The sequence below is a fragment of the Girardinichthys multiradiatus genome, chromosome 12, assembly GCF_021462225.1.
Source record: "Girardinichthys multiradiatus isolate DD_20200921_A chromosome 12, DD_fGirMul_XY1, whole genome shotgun sequence".
NCBI lineage: Eukaryota > Metazoa > Chordata > Actinopteri > Cyprinodontiformes > Goodeidae > Girardinichthys > Girardinichthys multiradiatus.
In genome coordinates this window covers 5,095,392-5,111,057 of record NC_061805.1, presented here as the reverse complement: position 1 = coordinate 5,111,057, position 15,666 = coordinate 5,095,392, and the positions used below count along the sequence as shown (strand labels likewise).

At 43.9% G+C, this 15,666-nt stretch overlaps 1 protein-coding gene across 1 annotated transcript in view; it reads right to left on the bottom strand.

The window, feature by feature from the left end:
• Positions 1 to 15,666, bottom strand: part of arid3c (AT rich interactive domain 3C (BRIGHT-like)) — a 106,775-nt gene that overhangs the window by 58,633 nt on the left and 32,476 nt on the right. The window contains exon 4 of the mRNA XM_047380802.1: positions 13,210 to 13,448. Within this exon, the coding sequence (XP_047236758.1) occupies positions 13,210 to 13,448 (239 nt within the window). The remainder of the gene's footprint in view (positions 1 to 13,209; positions 13,449 to 15,666) is intronic.

The following is a 15,666-nucleotide window of genomic DNA, read 5'->3' as shown; positions in this document are numbered from 1 at the left end:
GCTGCACTGGGAAAGGATGTCAACGCAGCACAGGCTGCTGATGCGACTATTGTTTGCATAAAGCCTGATCGAGCCTCTGGCGGAATGTCTACAGAAGATTTGCACCTCACTCTCCGCATAAAGGAGATGGAGAACCGCAACAAGAAGTGGAAGTGCAAGCCATGCACCTCCATATCAAAGTTCTTGAGCTGGAAAAAGATGCACCTACAGTTCCAGTGATGCCACCAAGCACACATTCCTCTGCTTCTGCCACTTTTGACATAAGTAAGCACACAGCACTGGTTCCTCCATTTCGTGAATCAGAAGTAGACTCTTACTTTAGGGCATTTGAGAGCATCGTCGCTGCTCTGAGTTGGCCGAAGGAGTTTTGGTCCCTTTTACTTTAATGTAAACTTGTAGGAAAAGCCCAAGAAGCGTGTTCAAGTTTGTCTACTCAACAGAGTTTAGACTATGAAATTTTTAAAAAGACGGTGTTGCAAGTATATGAACTTGTCCCTGAAGCATACCGTCAAAAATTTAGGAATCTTAATAAAGCTGCTAACCAGTGTTTTATTTGATAAATGGTGTTATTTGTGTAAGGTAAAAACTATGGATGATCTGAGAGTGCTTATTTTGTTGGAGGAATTTCAAAAGTGTTTGGTGGCACGCATTGTGGTTTATTTAAATGAACAGAAGGTCTCCTCTCTAACTAATGCTGCAATTTTGGCAGATGAGTTGGTTTTAACTCATAAAGCAGATTTGTATCAGTAAATCTTTTCTCAACAAAAATCACCAAAATCAGTTTGTAAATGTATGCCATCGGCGCCATAAAATCAAAGAGTTGTGACTGTTTTTATTGCCACAAAAGAGGACAGTTGATTGCTGCATGTCCAACGCTAAACAGAAAAGAAAATAAAAACATGAAAACTCCTGGCGGTGTGGGGCTAATTAAATCAGATTGGAACATTTTGGGGAAAACCTGGCCTGTTCCGGAGAGATGGCATCCACGCCTTTTTGGATGGAGCAGCTCTTCTTTCTAGGAATCTGGCTGAATGTATTAGTTCTCCGAAACTCTGACAACCGAGGGTTCAGACCAGGAAGCAGGGTCGTGGTTTAACACTCCTCCCTTCAGCTTCTGTACTGCTATCCACCCATTACGCTATTAAGACACTGTCTCGCTCATGACCAAAATTGAATAGATTAAAATAGAAATTTCTGAACGAATAGGTTGTTCCCAGAGTGCTGTATCAAGGCACCTCAGTGGGAAGTCTGTGGGAAGGAAAAAGTGTGGCAGAAAACGCTGCACAACGAGAAGAGGTGACCGGACCCTGAGGAAGATTGTGGAGAAGGGCCGATTCCAGACCTTGGGGGACCTGCGGAAGCAGTGGACTGAGTCTGGAGTAGAAACATCCAGAGCCACCGTGCACAGGCGTGTGCAGGAAATGGGCTACAGGTGCCGCATTCCCCAGGTCAAGCCACTTTTGAACCAGAAACAGAGGCAGAAGCGCCTGACCTGGGCTACAGAGAAGCAGCACTGGACTGTTGCTCAGTGGTCCAAAGTACTTTTTTCGGATTAAAGCAAATTCTGCATGTCATTCGGAAATCAAGGTGCCAGAGTCTGGAGGAAGACTGGGGAGAAGGAAATGCCAAAATGCCAGAAGTCCAGTGTCAAGTACCCACAGTCAGTGATGGTCTGGGGTGCCGTGTCAGCTGCTGGTGTTGGTCCACTGTGTTTTATCAAGGGCAGGGTCAATGCAGCTAGCTATCAGGAGATTTTGGAGCATTTCATGCTTCCATGTGCTGAAAAGCTTTATGGAGATTTTGGAGCTCGAGCTCCCTGTACTGCTGAGGTCTTATGGAGGCCCAGTATCCTGGGCCTCCATAAGACCTCAGTGCCACAGGCTGATTGCCTCCATGCCACGCCGCATTGAAGCAGTCATTTCTGTAAAAGGATTCCCGACCAAGTATTGAGTGCATAACTGTACATGATTATATGAAGGTTGACGTTTTTTGTATTAAAAACACTTTTCTTTTATTGGTCGGATGAAATATGCTCATTTTGTAAGATAGGAATTTTGGGTTTTCATGAGCTGTATGCCAAAATCATCCGTATTAAGACAATAAAAGACCTGAAATATTTCCGTTAGTGTGCAATGAATCTAAAATATAGGAATGTTAAATTTTCATCATGACATTATGGAAAATAATGAACTTTATCACAATATGCTAATATTTTGAGAAGGACCTGTACTGTGTTGGGTGTCCTTAGATAGAAAAACTTTTTAACCAATCTGAATAAATAACTTAATCTAACTGCTCTGTTCGATGGTTAGGATCAATTGGAATGTATGTACCTGATTTGAAATCTGTATGATTTGACTGAATTGACTTAGCCCATTTTAAAGTTACCCACCTTTCACACAATGCAACAGGAAAAAATACTCGCCAATAATTTTTACCTCTGCCTTCCTCCTTCCCTGTTGGATGGAGTAAGGGGGGTTCAAATTTAGCCTAAACCAGCTCAGTTATGGTTGAGGTGCAAACACACCCTCCATTTCTGCTACCTGTGCAACCCCTTCTCTTTTCCAATGGTTATAATCAGTCTGACAGAGAGAGGTACCCCCAATCCTTGTGGTTTTTAGTATAACAATGGCCACCAGTGGGCTCTAGATGGATAAACTTTATCAGTGTATTATTTTGCTTAGTACCCCTACACATAGCCCATTCTAAAATGGTCAAACCCTAACACTCAGTTGTTTATTCTAATCTAAAGGTGGAATCCCCATAACATCATAGTACAAAATTCCAGCTTGCCATGCTCTTCTTTCTCTTGCCGGTGGTTCAGGGAGTGCAGCAATAGGGGAGACAATGTGCAATCTCTAACTGGCTGAGTTAGGCTACTTCAAACTTGGAACCATTATATAAGTTAAGTTAAAATCTGCTGTCTGAGTATCCAGCATTCAGAAAACTGACCAGACTTAAAACGACCTGTCTCAAACCTTTTTTCTGAGCTTCTGCAAAAAAGGAATCTTAGCCAGAGATTCCCCCAGAAGAGAGGATGAAGTGGTTTTCCCAACTGCCTGAAGATGTCAGCTTCAAAACCGCAGCTCTACACACCTAAAGAGTGCAGTCTAAGTATAAAGCTTTCCCCCATCCCAACTGCTACTAAGAACAGCCACGATGGCTTCTTTGTTGATTGCCCGCCATGCAACTCATCGCCTTGTTGGACCTTCTGTCCTCTTGACCTTTAGAACGGTTCATGTAAGAGGTGGTGTCTGGGCAAAGAATATTAGTTTAGGATAAAACAACGGTGAAACAAAAACACATAAGAAAAAAAGTGCATAGCATTAGTATAATAAATTAAAGCAATGAAATGTTGAACTGTAGATTGAAATTAATGATATTTAACAGTGTGATGGAGCAGTACTGTCCCTCCTGCTGATGGAACGCACACATACACTTACGCACACACATTAACTGTTAATGGACAAAATGTGACTGCTCTTTTGGACACTGGTAGTTTCATGTCACTTATAAAGCAGAGTCTGGTACCAGTGGGTCAGACAGGTTATGGAAGACAAGAGGATATTTTCTGTGTACATGGTGACAAACCATACCCGAAACATACATACCCGAAAGAAGATTTAACTGTTGTTATTGATGACAATCATATCTGTTGACCCTTGGGGTTATTGAAAACCTGCCAGTAGATGTAATTTTTGGACGGGACTTACCGGTGCTTTTTGACTAGCTACAAGAAAAACAGTCCACTCAGATGGATTCTGATAAGGACATCAAAACCCAAGTAAATGTGAATGTTGTTTCTTGTCCAGTGGCCACCAGAGCCAAGGCACAGACCGGTGTCCAACCATTACCAGACCTTGACAGTAGTCTGTGTGAAGGTGGCACAAAATGGCCAAGAAAAACACGGAGCCTACGGCGTTTTGAGTTTTGGTTTCTTATTGAAAGTGATGTGTTGTACAACATTGAAAGTGAGTGTAAACGATTGGTAGATGTAGACCTCTTGTCATGCATTTAGCACACACATTGTTATGGGTGGGACACTTGGGTCATCATAAAACATATCTACGTACAAGTGCACGCTTTTACTGGCCAACAATGTACACTGATATTCAGACTAACTGCGCCACCTGCCCTGTATGTCAAAAAACATCCACCACCCGCAAAGCTGACAGGGCATTGCTTCAACCCCTGCCATTCATTTCCATACCGTTTTGCAGGATTTCCATGGACATTGTGGGACCATTAATAAAAAGCAGTAGCGGCCATCGGTACATCTTGGTTGTCTCTGATAATGCTATACGGTTTCCTCAGGCTTTTCCGCTTCATACCATCTCTGCTCACATGGTTCTTCGGGCCTTGATGCAGCTGTTTTCTAGGGTTGGGATCCCAGATGAAATCATAACCGATCAAGGCACACACTTTACCTCCAAGCTAATGCAACTCTTTTACAAACAGCTTGATATTGCTCCAATAAAAACCACACCATACCACCCACAAACTGACGGTCTTGTTGAAAGATTTAATCAGACATTAAAAAGGATGCTCCAGAGGTTTGTGGATGACACTGGTAAGGACTGGGATCGTTGGCTGCCATTCCTCCTGTTTGCTTATAGAGAGGTTCCACAGGCATCAACTGGCTTTCACACTTTGAATAGCTCTATGGGTGGGATGTCCAGGGGCCTTTGGATTTGCTCCGAAAAACTGGGAGGCTGCACCTGCATGTAAAATCAACAAAAGGATTATCCAGTTTGTGCTGGAGATGCGGGAACAACCCTCAAAGTACCAGGAAGAAGCAGAACTCAAGTCACGTGAGGCGCAGAAGAACCAAAAGGCCTGGTATTACCAACAGGTTTTGTTGCTTCTTCCCACCTCTAGCAATAAACTTCTGGCGAAGTGGCAGGGACCATATACAATTAACCGGAAGATGGGCCACGTTATCTATGAGGTACACCATCCGGACAAGAAGAAGAGAGACCAGACTTACCACATCAACCAACTGAAAGAATGGAAAGAGTCACCATTTCATCACAGCATGGAAGCTCTGATGGTTCGGAGGGTCAGCCTAGAAGGTGGGGAGGACACAGAAACCAAAGATCTAATGACAACTGTTCCTGTCATGATTCTAGAAACGGATCTGACCCACATGCAGAAATACACTCAGGAGAAGTGTACAGATTTTAAAAGATTATTTTCACAGGGATGAGTTAGTGGTGAGAGAACCAGGACCGGTAGATCACCAACTGCACAAAGAATGGGAGAACAGGTAAGAACAAAGGAATGGGATGACTATTGTAGTTAAGTAATATGATACGCTTACTGGAGGAGATGATGGAACTGACAGGGGGGAAGAGAGATGTGGAGCCTGGGGGCAGGAGACCAGAGGAGACTGAAAAGGGTAATATCCAAGGCTAGTTGGTCTATGGATGCTTGAAGGAAGTCCAGTAAAGCTTATTCCATGGGTAAAGAAGGTGGCGTGGTTCGCTGGATGGTGGGGCTTGCACAGGAGCTCATTGGATGGTGAACAAGGTTTGCTTATGATTGTGGCCTGTTGATTGCAGAGCCAGGAAGCTGCCAGCTAGGAGTTTGTCTAGAGAAAGTAACTGGAAGCTTGAATCTTAGATCCAGAAGTGAGGAAATGAACTGAAAACTGAGCAAGGGCTTGAAAGCAACCTGAGAAGGAGGACACACGAACATTAGTTGAAGCTGTAAGAAAACACAAAAGCTTTGTCACAAAGCTAGTCTGGCGAGAGTTTGTTACCACTGTTGGCCAACACTCAGGCGTTGAACTACTGGCAGCCTCCTGTATAAATGCTCCCAGCAGCAATCAGCAGGATAAGACACACCTATCACCTGTGTGCCCATGGACTAAGCAGAGTAAATAGCAGGCAAGAAACAGAAAGCAAACAGATACTCCAAGATCCTGACACTTCCTCCTATTTTAACACACCTGGAATCAGAGCAAGTCTTACAGCTTCAAGATGTCTTCAAACAAGTCTCCTTTTGTCACCAATTCCAGGCAAAACCACCCTGATTCAACATGACATCTGGCTGAAGGACAAGACATGTATTCGCCAGCACCCTTACAGGGTGTCCCAGCAACTGGTGGGGAAACTGCAAATTGAAGTCAAAGAAATGTTGAGACTTGGAGTGATTGAACCTTCTAGTTCAGAGTGGTGGAATACGGTCGTCATTGCATTCAAGAAGGATTGTTCACTGCGGATATGTATTGAATTCTGAAAACTCAATGCAATTTCAGAGTTAAATGCTTATCCAATGCCTTGAGTAAATGATCTGCTGGAGAAGATTGGAACTGCCAATACATCACCACATTTGATCTATGTAAAGGCTACTGGCAGATTCCACTTGAGAAAAGTTCCAGGCCTTATGCAGCTTTCAGGGTGCCAGCTGGACTGTTCCAGTTTACTGTGATGCCATTTGGGCTACATGGAGCACCAGCCACCTTCCAGAGGCTGATGGACCAAGTTCTCCAGGGTTGTGATCACTGCAGTGCGGCCTACCTTAATGATGTGGCGTTTTTTAGCCATTTGTGGAAAGAGCATGTCCAACATCTGTCCCTGGTTTTGGGGAAGATCTCTCAACCATTTTAAGTGCGAGTGGGCACAAAAAGAGACAATAAACTTGGGCTGTTGTCTGGGAGGAGGAAAGATCCGGCCTCAAGTGGACAAAGTGGAAGCAATCAAGTACTGTCCTAGACCTCGTACCAAAAAAGAGGTCCGGTCTTTTCTGGGATTGCCCGGTTGGTACCGAAGCTTTGTACACCACTTTGCAACTATTGCAGCTCCACTTACATCACTAATAGGAAAAGACCAAAGGAATCCAGTAACCTGGTCAGATGAATGTGAGAAGGCATTCAACATCCTGAAGGCACTGCTGTGTTCTTCTCTTGTTTGGAACAGCCCAGTCTTTGGCAAAAAGTTCCATGTACAGGTGGATGCCTTTGCAGTTGGTTTGGCTGCAGTTCTGGCCCAAGGAGATCCAGGAGATGAACATCAACTGTTATTTCTTAGCCGCAAGCTGCACCCACGTGTGACCAAGTGGGCGCCAGAAAGCATGAAATATTATTTGTTGGGACGCGAATTTGACTTAGAAACAGACCACAGAGCCCTAACCTGGATAAACTCCATGAAAGACCATAATACCAGGCTCACCCGATGGTATCTTTTGCCACAACAATTCAGGTTTAGTGTCATCGATCTGGTAAAACCAATGTAGTGGCTGATTACCTGTCCAAATTGCTGCGCATCGTCAACCTCTGGGAGTAGGAGGCTGATGTGATGGAGCAGTGCTGTCCCTCCCGCTGATGGAACGCACACATACACTTATGCACGCACACACAGGGATGCACGTGCATACACACTCATACAACTACTTATCCCTCTCCTTATATGACAGTTACAGCCAGATCGCTTTACACACTCACCTATCCCTCTTGTAATCCATGGCGCAACCAAGGGTGCACACTTCAAAACGCCCGTAGAAATCGGTACTCATACATTCACATTTAAGCATACACACAAGTTTGCACTCACCCATGTAGCATTCTCCGCCCCAGCTGTGGCAGCTTGAGTAAAAGTGGGCGTGATACTTCCGTTTTTCCTATAAAGGAAGTCAGTGTTTTTCCGCCAGCAAATTTAATTGTAATTTATTTTTAACCAAAGAAAAACAACAGTCTCAGAATGAAAGCAGGAAATGAATACTGATTATTTTCTTGTGACATCAGTGTTTTGGTTTTTCTATGTAGCAAAATAAACGATTAATAGTTGGCTGATCTGGTTGTGGGGCGGAGCTTAGGGTTTATAAGAAAAGCTTCTGGCCCTGCTGGAGTCAGTCTGGCCTGGTTACATAGGAAGGTAATATTGATGTGCAGCACTGAGAGAAATACTTTGTAGAAATACAAAGAATTGTAAATATTATGTTTATATACAAATTTTTTCCTGCTATTCTGCACTTATTTTGGGAGGTGTGTAAATAAAATCATCGCCTTCAGACGTCGACATGCCATTTATTTTTTCTTCTTTTTGGAGTCAAATTTATGGTTCCCAGGTCTACCACATGGGCTGCTAGCAAGACCCTGCAGAACAGCAAAGCAACTCTAAACAAATTTGTTTTTAACTTTGATTTTAAAGAACTCAGGGATTCAGCATCTTGGCAGTTTTCTGGACATCTGTTCCAGATTAGAGGAGTATAAGAACTGAATGCTGCTTCTCCATTTTCAGTTCTGATTCTGAGGAGGCAGAGTAGACTTGAACCAAAAGACCTGAGTGGTCTGAAGGTTTGATACAATGACAACAAATCTTTTCACTGAACCATTTCAGTGACTTATAAACTAACAGAAATATTTTAAAGTCTATTCTCTTAGATACAGGAAGCCAGTGTAAAGACTTTAAAACTGGGGTGATGTGCTCTACTTTCTTTGTTTTAGTGAGGATGCAGACAGCAGTGTTCTGTATCTGCTGCTGCTGTCTGATTGACTTTTTAGGCAGACCTGTGACAACATTGTTACTGTAATCAATTTGACCAAAGATAAACGTATGGATGAGTTTTTCTAGATCCTGCTGGGACATTAGTCGTTTAATCCTGTAGATGTTCTTCAGGTGATAGAAGGCCTACTTAGTGACTGTCTTTATGTGATTCTGAAGGTTCAGATCTGAGTCCATCACTACACCCAGATGTCCGGCCGGTCAGCGGTTTCTAGTTGTAACAACTGAAGCTGTATGCGGACTCTTGATCATTCCTTCTTTAATCCAAAAATAATTACTTCAGTTATTTTTATTCAAATGAAGAAAATTATGCAACATCAGTGCATTGATTTGTTCCAAGCTTGTACCCAGTACTTGGATGGGTTCATATTCACCTGATGACATTGTAATGTAGAGCTGTGTATCATCTGCATAGTTATGGTAACTTAGATACCATCTGTAAACAGCATATTTAAGTCTTCCACTATTCCAACACATGGATATGCTTGGATCTAAACCATTTGATAGTGGCTCTGGCTATACATACTTTCAGAGACAGCATACTGTCAAAAGGTGAACCACTATACCATATTTCTTGTCTAGGAATGACCTTTATTAAGGTTTGTCCATCCTCTTATAAACTCTTGACCAGCCGGCCTGGAGATGATGTGTTCTGGGTGAAGTGCACTGTTATTTTTCCACCACACATTATATTGTATATATCTACGTAGTCCAAGATGTTTCATTTTAGTCTAATCTGACCAGAAACCCTTGTTTTGGATGTAGCTGTGTCCCTACATGGCATACATACATGGCAAACTGCATGTATGACTTGTTATGACTGTCTTTTTACAATTGTTTTACTCTAGTGACTCATCCATAATCTCCAGATTAGTGTAGTGCAGGACTAAAAGTAATTCCTTTTGACAAATTCTCCCACCTCAGCTGTGGATATCTGCAATGGGGCATTTGGCTAATTCTCTTACTAATGCTTTCCTTGCCCAGCTTTTCTATTCAAGTGAATGTGGGTGGCCATGTCTTGGTAGGTTTGAAGTTGCACCGTACTCAGATGATTGGCATATCTCCACAACAGACTTGTAGAAGATATGCAGCATCTTGCTGGAAACACTGAATGACCTAAGCTTCCTCAAGAAGTACAGCCTGCTTTGCCCCTTCTTGTAGACGTCTTGCTTCTCCAGTCTAATTTCTAGGAGCCACTCCAACCTGCTGCCACCTTGAGCAGCACAATTTTTGAATTTTCTGTAAGGGTGTCTCAGTAAAATGGGACTGACTATAAATGCACAAAAAATCTTAATATTATTTTGCATCCACTTCAAAATAATGCACTGCTTTTCTTTAGATCTATTGCATAAAATCCCAATAAAATACATCAAAGTTTGTGGTTGTATTATGAGAAAATGTCAAATAGTCCAAGCGGTGTGAGTATTTTGGCAAGACACTGTTTTGAAAGGCCAACTAATCTGTTTATTTGATTTGGCACAGTAGACCTTAGTGAACTGTGAACTTTTAAATTAGAGCAGAACCTACTCAAGTCCCTTGCAGGCACAGTTTGAATTCTGGGTCAATTTGAATTACATACAATGAAAACTACCCAACCAGGATACCTGCTCCCCTCCCCTGCTGGAAGCTCCAGTTCCACCTAACAATAAGAAGAATCCTCTTTCAGTTCATTTTTGCACATCTCTTCCTGTCATCCATACTCATTTACAGTGAAGAGAACAAGTATTTGGTACACTGCTGATTTAGCAGGTCTTCCCACTTGCAAAGCATGTAGAGAGCTGGTCTGCTGGTCTGATTAGCTTTGTTTCTCTTGTTTTCTTGACCACGTCTCTTACCTCCCTCCGCTTTGCTAATTTCTACTGACTCTATCATCCCCGGACAAAACTAAGCACCATGGGCACAAGGGCCTTCTGCTCTGCTGCGCCTTGTCTGTGGAACCCACCTTCCCGAGCACCTGAGGATACCGCAGACCAAATGATTTTTAGGAAAAGACTGAAGACTGTCTTGTTGACATATTTTATTCAGTGATGTAGTGTTTTTTGTTGCTGAGGGGGGCGTGGTGGGGTCACTGGCCCTGGGTGCCTGTCGCTGGCCGGGGACCTCTTGGTGGATGAGTTTGTCCCGTCATGGTGCGGGGTCGGGGGTCCGGTTGTGGGTGCGGTGCTGGGTGGGGTCTACCATGTTGCGCCAGTGGGCAGGGGTGGCGTTGCGCGGGGCCCTTGCCTTGCCGTTGCGGCGCGCTGTGTGGTGGGGGAGCGGGGTGCGGTTCTTAGAGCGGAGCTGTGTGTGGAGCTTGCGCTGTGTGGGTGTGGCTTCATCGGCTTCTCAGCCACAGAGTTCACCTGTGGGGGTGTGCCCCTGTGGGGGTGGGGATTCGTGGCGTTTGGGTTCGGGGGGATGTGTTCGATATCGGTGTCCTTGTTGGGGGTGGCCCTGTGGGGAGGTTCTTGTTGGGGTTCACTGGGGGTGGGAGACTCATGGGGTTGGGATCGGAGCTCGTTGGGTGGTCGGGACTGCTCCGTCCTGGGGCGGCTCCGGTTGGCGGGTTGCTTTGGGCCATGTGGACCCCTCTTTTGTACATAGCCCCCTCTCCGGAAGTGGATGGGGGTTGTTGGGGACTGGGTTCGGGGCGGGGGGGCGGGAGCCGGGCCGGGCCGGGGTCACCCGGGTCTGGGCAGTACTGGCGCTGTCTGCCTGCCTCTCCCCCAGGAGGGAAGGGGACCACCTCCTGGGTCCGGGGGCTGGTTGCCCCTAGGGAGTACCAGCGCCTGGACCTGGGAGTATAGAGTATGCATGGGGAGTTCATTGTTGTTTATCCTTACGTTGGGTGTGAGTGATTTTATGTGTATGCATGAGGGTGGGAGTGGGTGATTCTGACTGTGTGTGCCTGTTTTTTTTTTTTTTTTTTTGCGACAGGTTGGCTCCCTCTCCTGGATCAGCTTCCTCCCCGCCACACCGCCTGCCGGTGGTTGGAGTCTCTGCCCGCTGGTGTACTTGTGGTTCTCGGTGTCCGGGGCCGGGTGCTTTGGTGTGTGCTGGCTCACTCCCGGTGGCTGCTTGCCGGGGCCTGGCCCCCTGGGCTCTGTCGGGCCTCTGCTTGGGGTATGGTGTGTCCCAGGGTCTTGGGCCTCTGGGTCCATTGCTGGATCTGCTCGGGCGTGGACGGCTGCCGGCGGGGCCTGTGGGCTCGTCGCTGTGGCTCCCTGGGGCTTCTGCACTGTCGCTGCTGGGTGGTTCCCCTGGGACTCTCCACTGCTCTTCTCTGGCGGGGGTTGCGGTAGTCCCGGCGGTGGTTCTCCTGGGGTTCCTGTGCTTTGGGGGGCCTTTAGGTGTCTGTGGCTCGGATGTCCTCAGTGTCCATCCAGGGACCTTGGGGCAGGCCTGTGGGTCCTCACATTCGCTATTGCATATTTTTGTGGAGAAACCTTGTATACAAAAGCGCGTCCACACCAATACTCACAGGTGTTAAGCTTCAGGTGTTGACAGATACACAGATGTTCTATATTGGGCTGCACCTCTCACTAAGTACATTTTACATTCAGAATTACCGTGTACTATTTTGTAAAAAAAAAAAAATTTTCTTCATTCTTCTTTCTCTCCTCCACTCTTTCCTCCTTGTTAGGGTTTTTAAAACGTTTGTATTGTTTATCACTCATGTCTGCTCTAAGTGCTTTTCCCTCCTTACATGTTACAGGAAGGGAGATGGGGACAAGAATAAGTTATGCTTTTATGCTTTTATTCTTTTATGCTTTTATTAGCAACATCTGGGGGCTATTCACCAGGTCCCCACTTCCCACTTCCTCTGTTTGTTCATAATCAAGACAAATGAACCCTAACCTTTCTGACCCCACACACACACAAGCATGTATAAATAAAGAGAGGGGGCTAATACTTCGTAGTCTGTACTGCAGAGCTACCCTTGCAAGTAAATTGACTGTATCGTTCTTGCCTCTGAGTTGACTAAATAATACCTAACACTCCTTTTCTCCCCTTTTCCCCCCATCTCTCTCTTTTTTGAGCTTCTTTTTTGCTTTTCATTTCAGTCTCCGTGTCTGTAACAATTGAAATATTCCCAAAGAAGTTTATAATAAAATTTCTTTTATAAATATCAAGCAGAGCTTTAAAGCATTAGCTGTGATGATCTGCTTGTGAAAGTAAATCTGTTGGGCAATTTCTTGGCACTCAGACAACAATTCTGAGCGATACTCTGCCGGACAGGACACGGTAAAAAAACAAAAAAATAAATAAAAAAGCACAATTTTTAAGAATAAATACCTCCAACTGGCTCCTCAGGGCTTTCTTATGAGTTCTTGTCAGGTTAAATCAAAATCACCTATATGAAGGCACTGAATGTTAAGCTACTGATTGCCATGCCTAAATAGATAGAAATATAATGTTACATTTAGTATTTTTATCTATTTTTATTATTGCTGCTTTTAGCGCTTGTTATAAGTTACTTTCATATTGTAGCACTTTGCGATTGAAAATGCTAAGAGCTGTACACATTTAATAAATTAATAAATATTATTATGGGAGAGCTAGGCTTGATTTCAGATCTAATAAACTTGGTTAAGTTTAAGTGTTGAAAAAAATCAAAAGTTAATTCTAGCCAGATGTATGGCTAAAAATACATTTGTTGAATTATTTTAGAACCAGTCTCTATCTTAAGCCAGCCTCAGACTGGTAATAAACAATAGTATCTTACCTTTCTTGACCATAGGTGCCTGAGAGATACAGCTGCTTTGGTGAGATAGCACAGGCACATGCTGTATTTTTGGTGTTGGAAGAAGAGTTTCTGTGCGTGTGGCAGAGAAGTTAAAGATGGCAGAACTGTAGTTCTGCTTACGGCTCTCCCGACGGTTGCTGTCAATTGCTGCTTGAAGTTCACCAGGGGAGCTCAGTCCCCGCTTCTCACATTCATATGGATAGAGATACTTCATATACCTGCAGTAAAGAAGACATTTTCCATTGAATGGTGACCTATTTAAAGACTTTATCTGTTCATTATCTATTATTAGTCCATCAATTTACATTCCCGTTTCTATTTTATTGTTTGAAAAGCATATTCCATGAAATTTTACAGCCACAAAACCTACATTTCTTGTCAACATTACCTCTTACAGTATGGTCCACCTTTCTGTTGTTTTCCACAGTAAATAAGTAATTTAAGCACTAATTTCTGACACTGCGTTTTTTTTAAGCCTAATTGTTCCAGTGCTGATACTCATGCTTATTTATTTCCAGTGTTAGCAGTACTGATTCTGACGGCACTAAACTGGTTGTACCTGTGGTTTACCCTCTTTCTCGGCCAGAAGAAAGAATGCTTCACAGGAGACCAATAACCATTAAAAACATTGTAAGCACCATGTTTAAAATTCCTGAGATATTTATTCTTTAGATTTGCCAAATAAAAACCCCATAAAAACATAGCTTCAACATTAATGAAAATAATTTTTTTCAGTTTTAAGTACTTTTTTTTTTTTTAAATGTACAATAAATCTGACCCTTTCTTGATGCCACACAAATGTTTTGCAGAATGTTGGCATACAACCAAACCAAAGCTGCAGGATGAGGGCATAGTTCATGCAATAGCTAAGACAAAGAATTCGAACAGTCTGCAGGAGGTGGGATTATGGGGGAGGATAGAGTTTCTCGGGTACAAAATCTGTCAAGTACAAACTGCAAAATGTCCACTGATGGTGACAGATTGCTGAAATAAATTAAACAATTCCTTTCTCTAAATTCTGTCCTCATGGTTTTTCTGAAAATAATTCAGGGGTTAGTAGCACACATGCAACATAGGGTGTTTTTGTTCTCTTGATTAAGGCGTTCACACTGACCATTGGTCTGGGGGTGAAAGCCGGATGAGAGTTGTGACCAGGCTCCAAGTGCTGAACAGACTTGTACTGTAAATTAGGGCCCTCTGTCATGAAACAATTTCTACTGGGATGCCGTGAAGTCTAAAGACATGGTGGATGAGAAATTTGGCTGTTACTGTGGCTGAAGATAACTTAGTGAGAGCAACAGGCCTTAGAGAATCGATCTACAATAGTTAGGATTATGGTCTTGTTCTTGGAGGGTGGTAATCTGGTGATGAAATCTAAAGCAATATACGACCAGGGACGACTAGGAACAAGAGGGATTGGAGGAGGGCAGCAGGCGATTGATAAGAGCTGTTATTTCGTGAACAGGTGAAACATGCAAAAATGTATTCTAAGACATCTTTATTCAGAGAAGGCCACCAGAAGTATCGACGGAGAAGCCCTATGGTGTGACTGGTTCCGAGATGACAAGAAAGACTGGAGGAATGGGCCCAACCTGAGATCAAATAGATGTTTGGATGTAAAGTTGTCCAGATCCCAGGAGAGAGCTCCAACCAGGCAAGACCGGAGGGGAATGATTTACCCTCCTCTTTTTCCTTCTCCTCATTGTCCTCTGAGCTGCTGGGACCCCCTATGCCAGGCAGTGGTTCCTCCGGCGATCCCTCCTGCCCCTCAGATAAATTTTTAATGCTGAAATGACTGGAGAAATGACTAGCAAACAGCAGGCTGCAAACTATTTTCATAGAAGGTTCACCTGCATAAACATGCTATTTCATGTTAAATATTTTTTTTGTCATTTTGAAAGGTAAGAGAACCATGTCCCCCATTGAAGCTATATGTGATGAAGTGATGGTGCGGCTCCCCAAAATATTTTATGTCCTCCTGCCCAACTTGCCCAGAAGCTCAAGTCTGCCAATAATTCTCGGGGTTTGAATGGGTGCTGTACATCAGACTAGGAACCCAGGCTTTTGTCTGGCCACTCCACCAAACAGGCCTGATTGTTGGATTGCTGCAGAGATGGTTGTCCTTCTGGAAGGTTCTCCTTCCTCCACAAGGATCGCTGGAGCTCTCACAAAGTCACAAAGTGGTTCTTTGTCACCTCCCTGAGTAAGGCCCTTCTCCATCGACTGCTCAGTTCAGACTGCCAGCCATCTCTAGGAAGAGTTCCAAACTTCTTCCATTAATGAATGATAGAGGCCACTGTATTCATTAGGACTTTCAAAGCAGCAGAATTTTTTCTGTATCCTTCCCTAGATTTGTGCCTCAAGACCAGGGGTCGCGTTAACCAAACATTTTCCGTTTTTGACAGTTTTCTTTAAACGGTGAAGGAAAATCCCGAA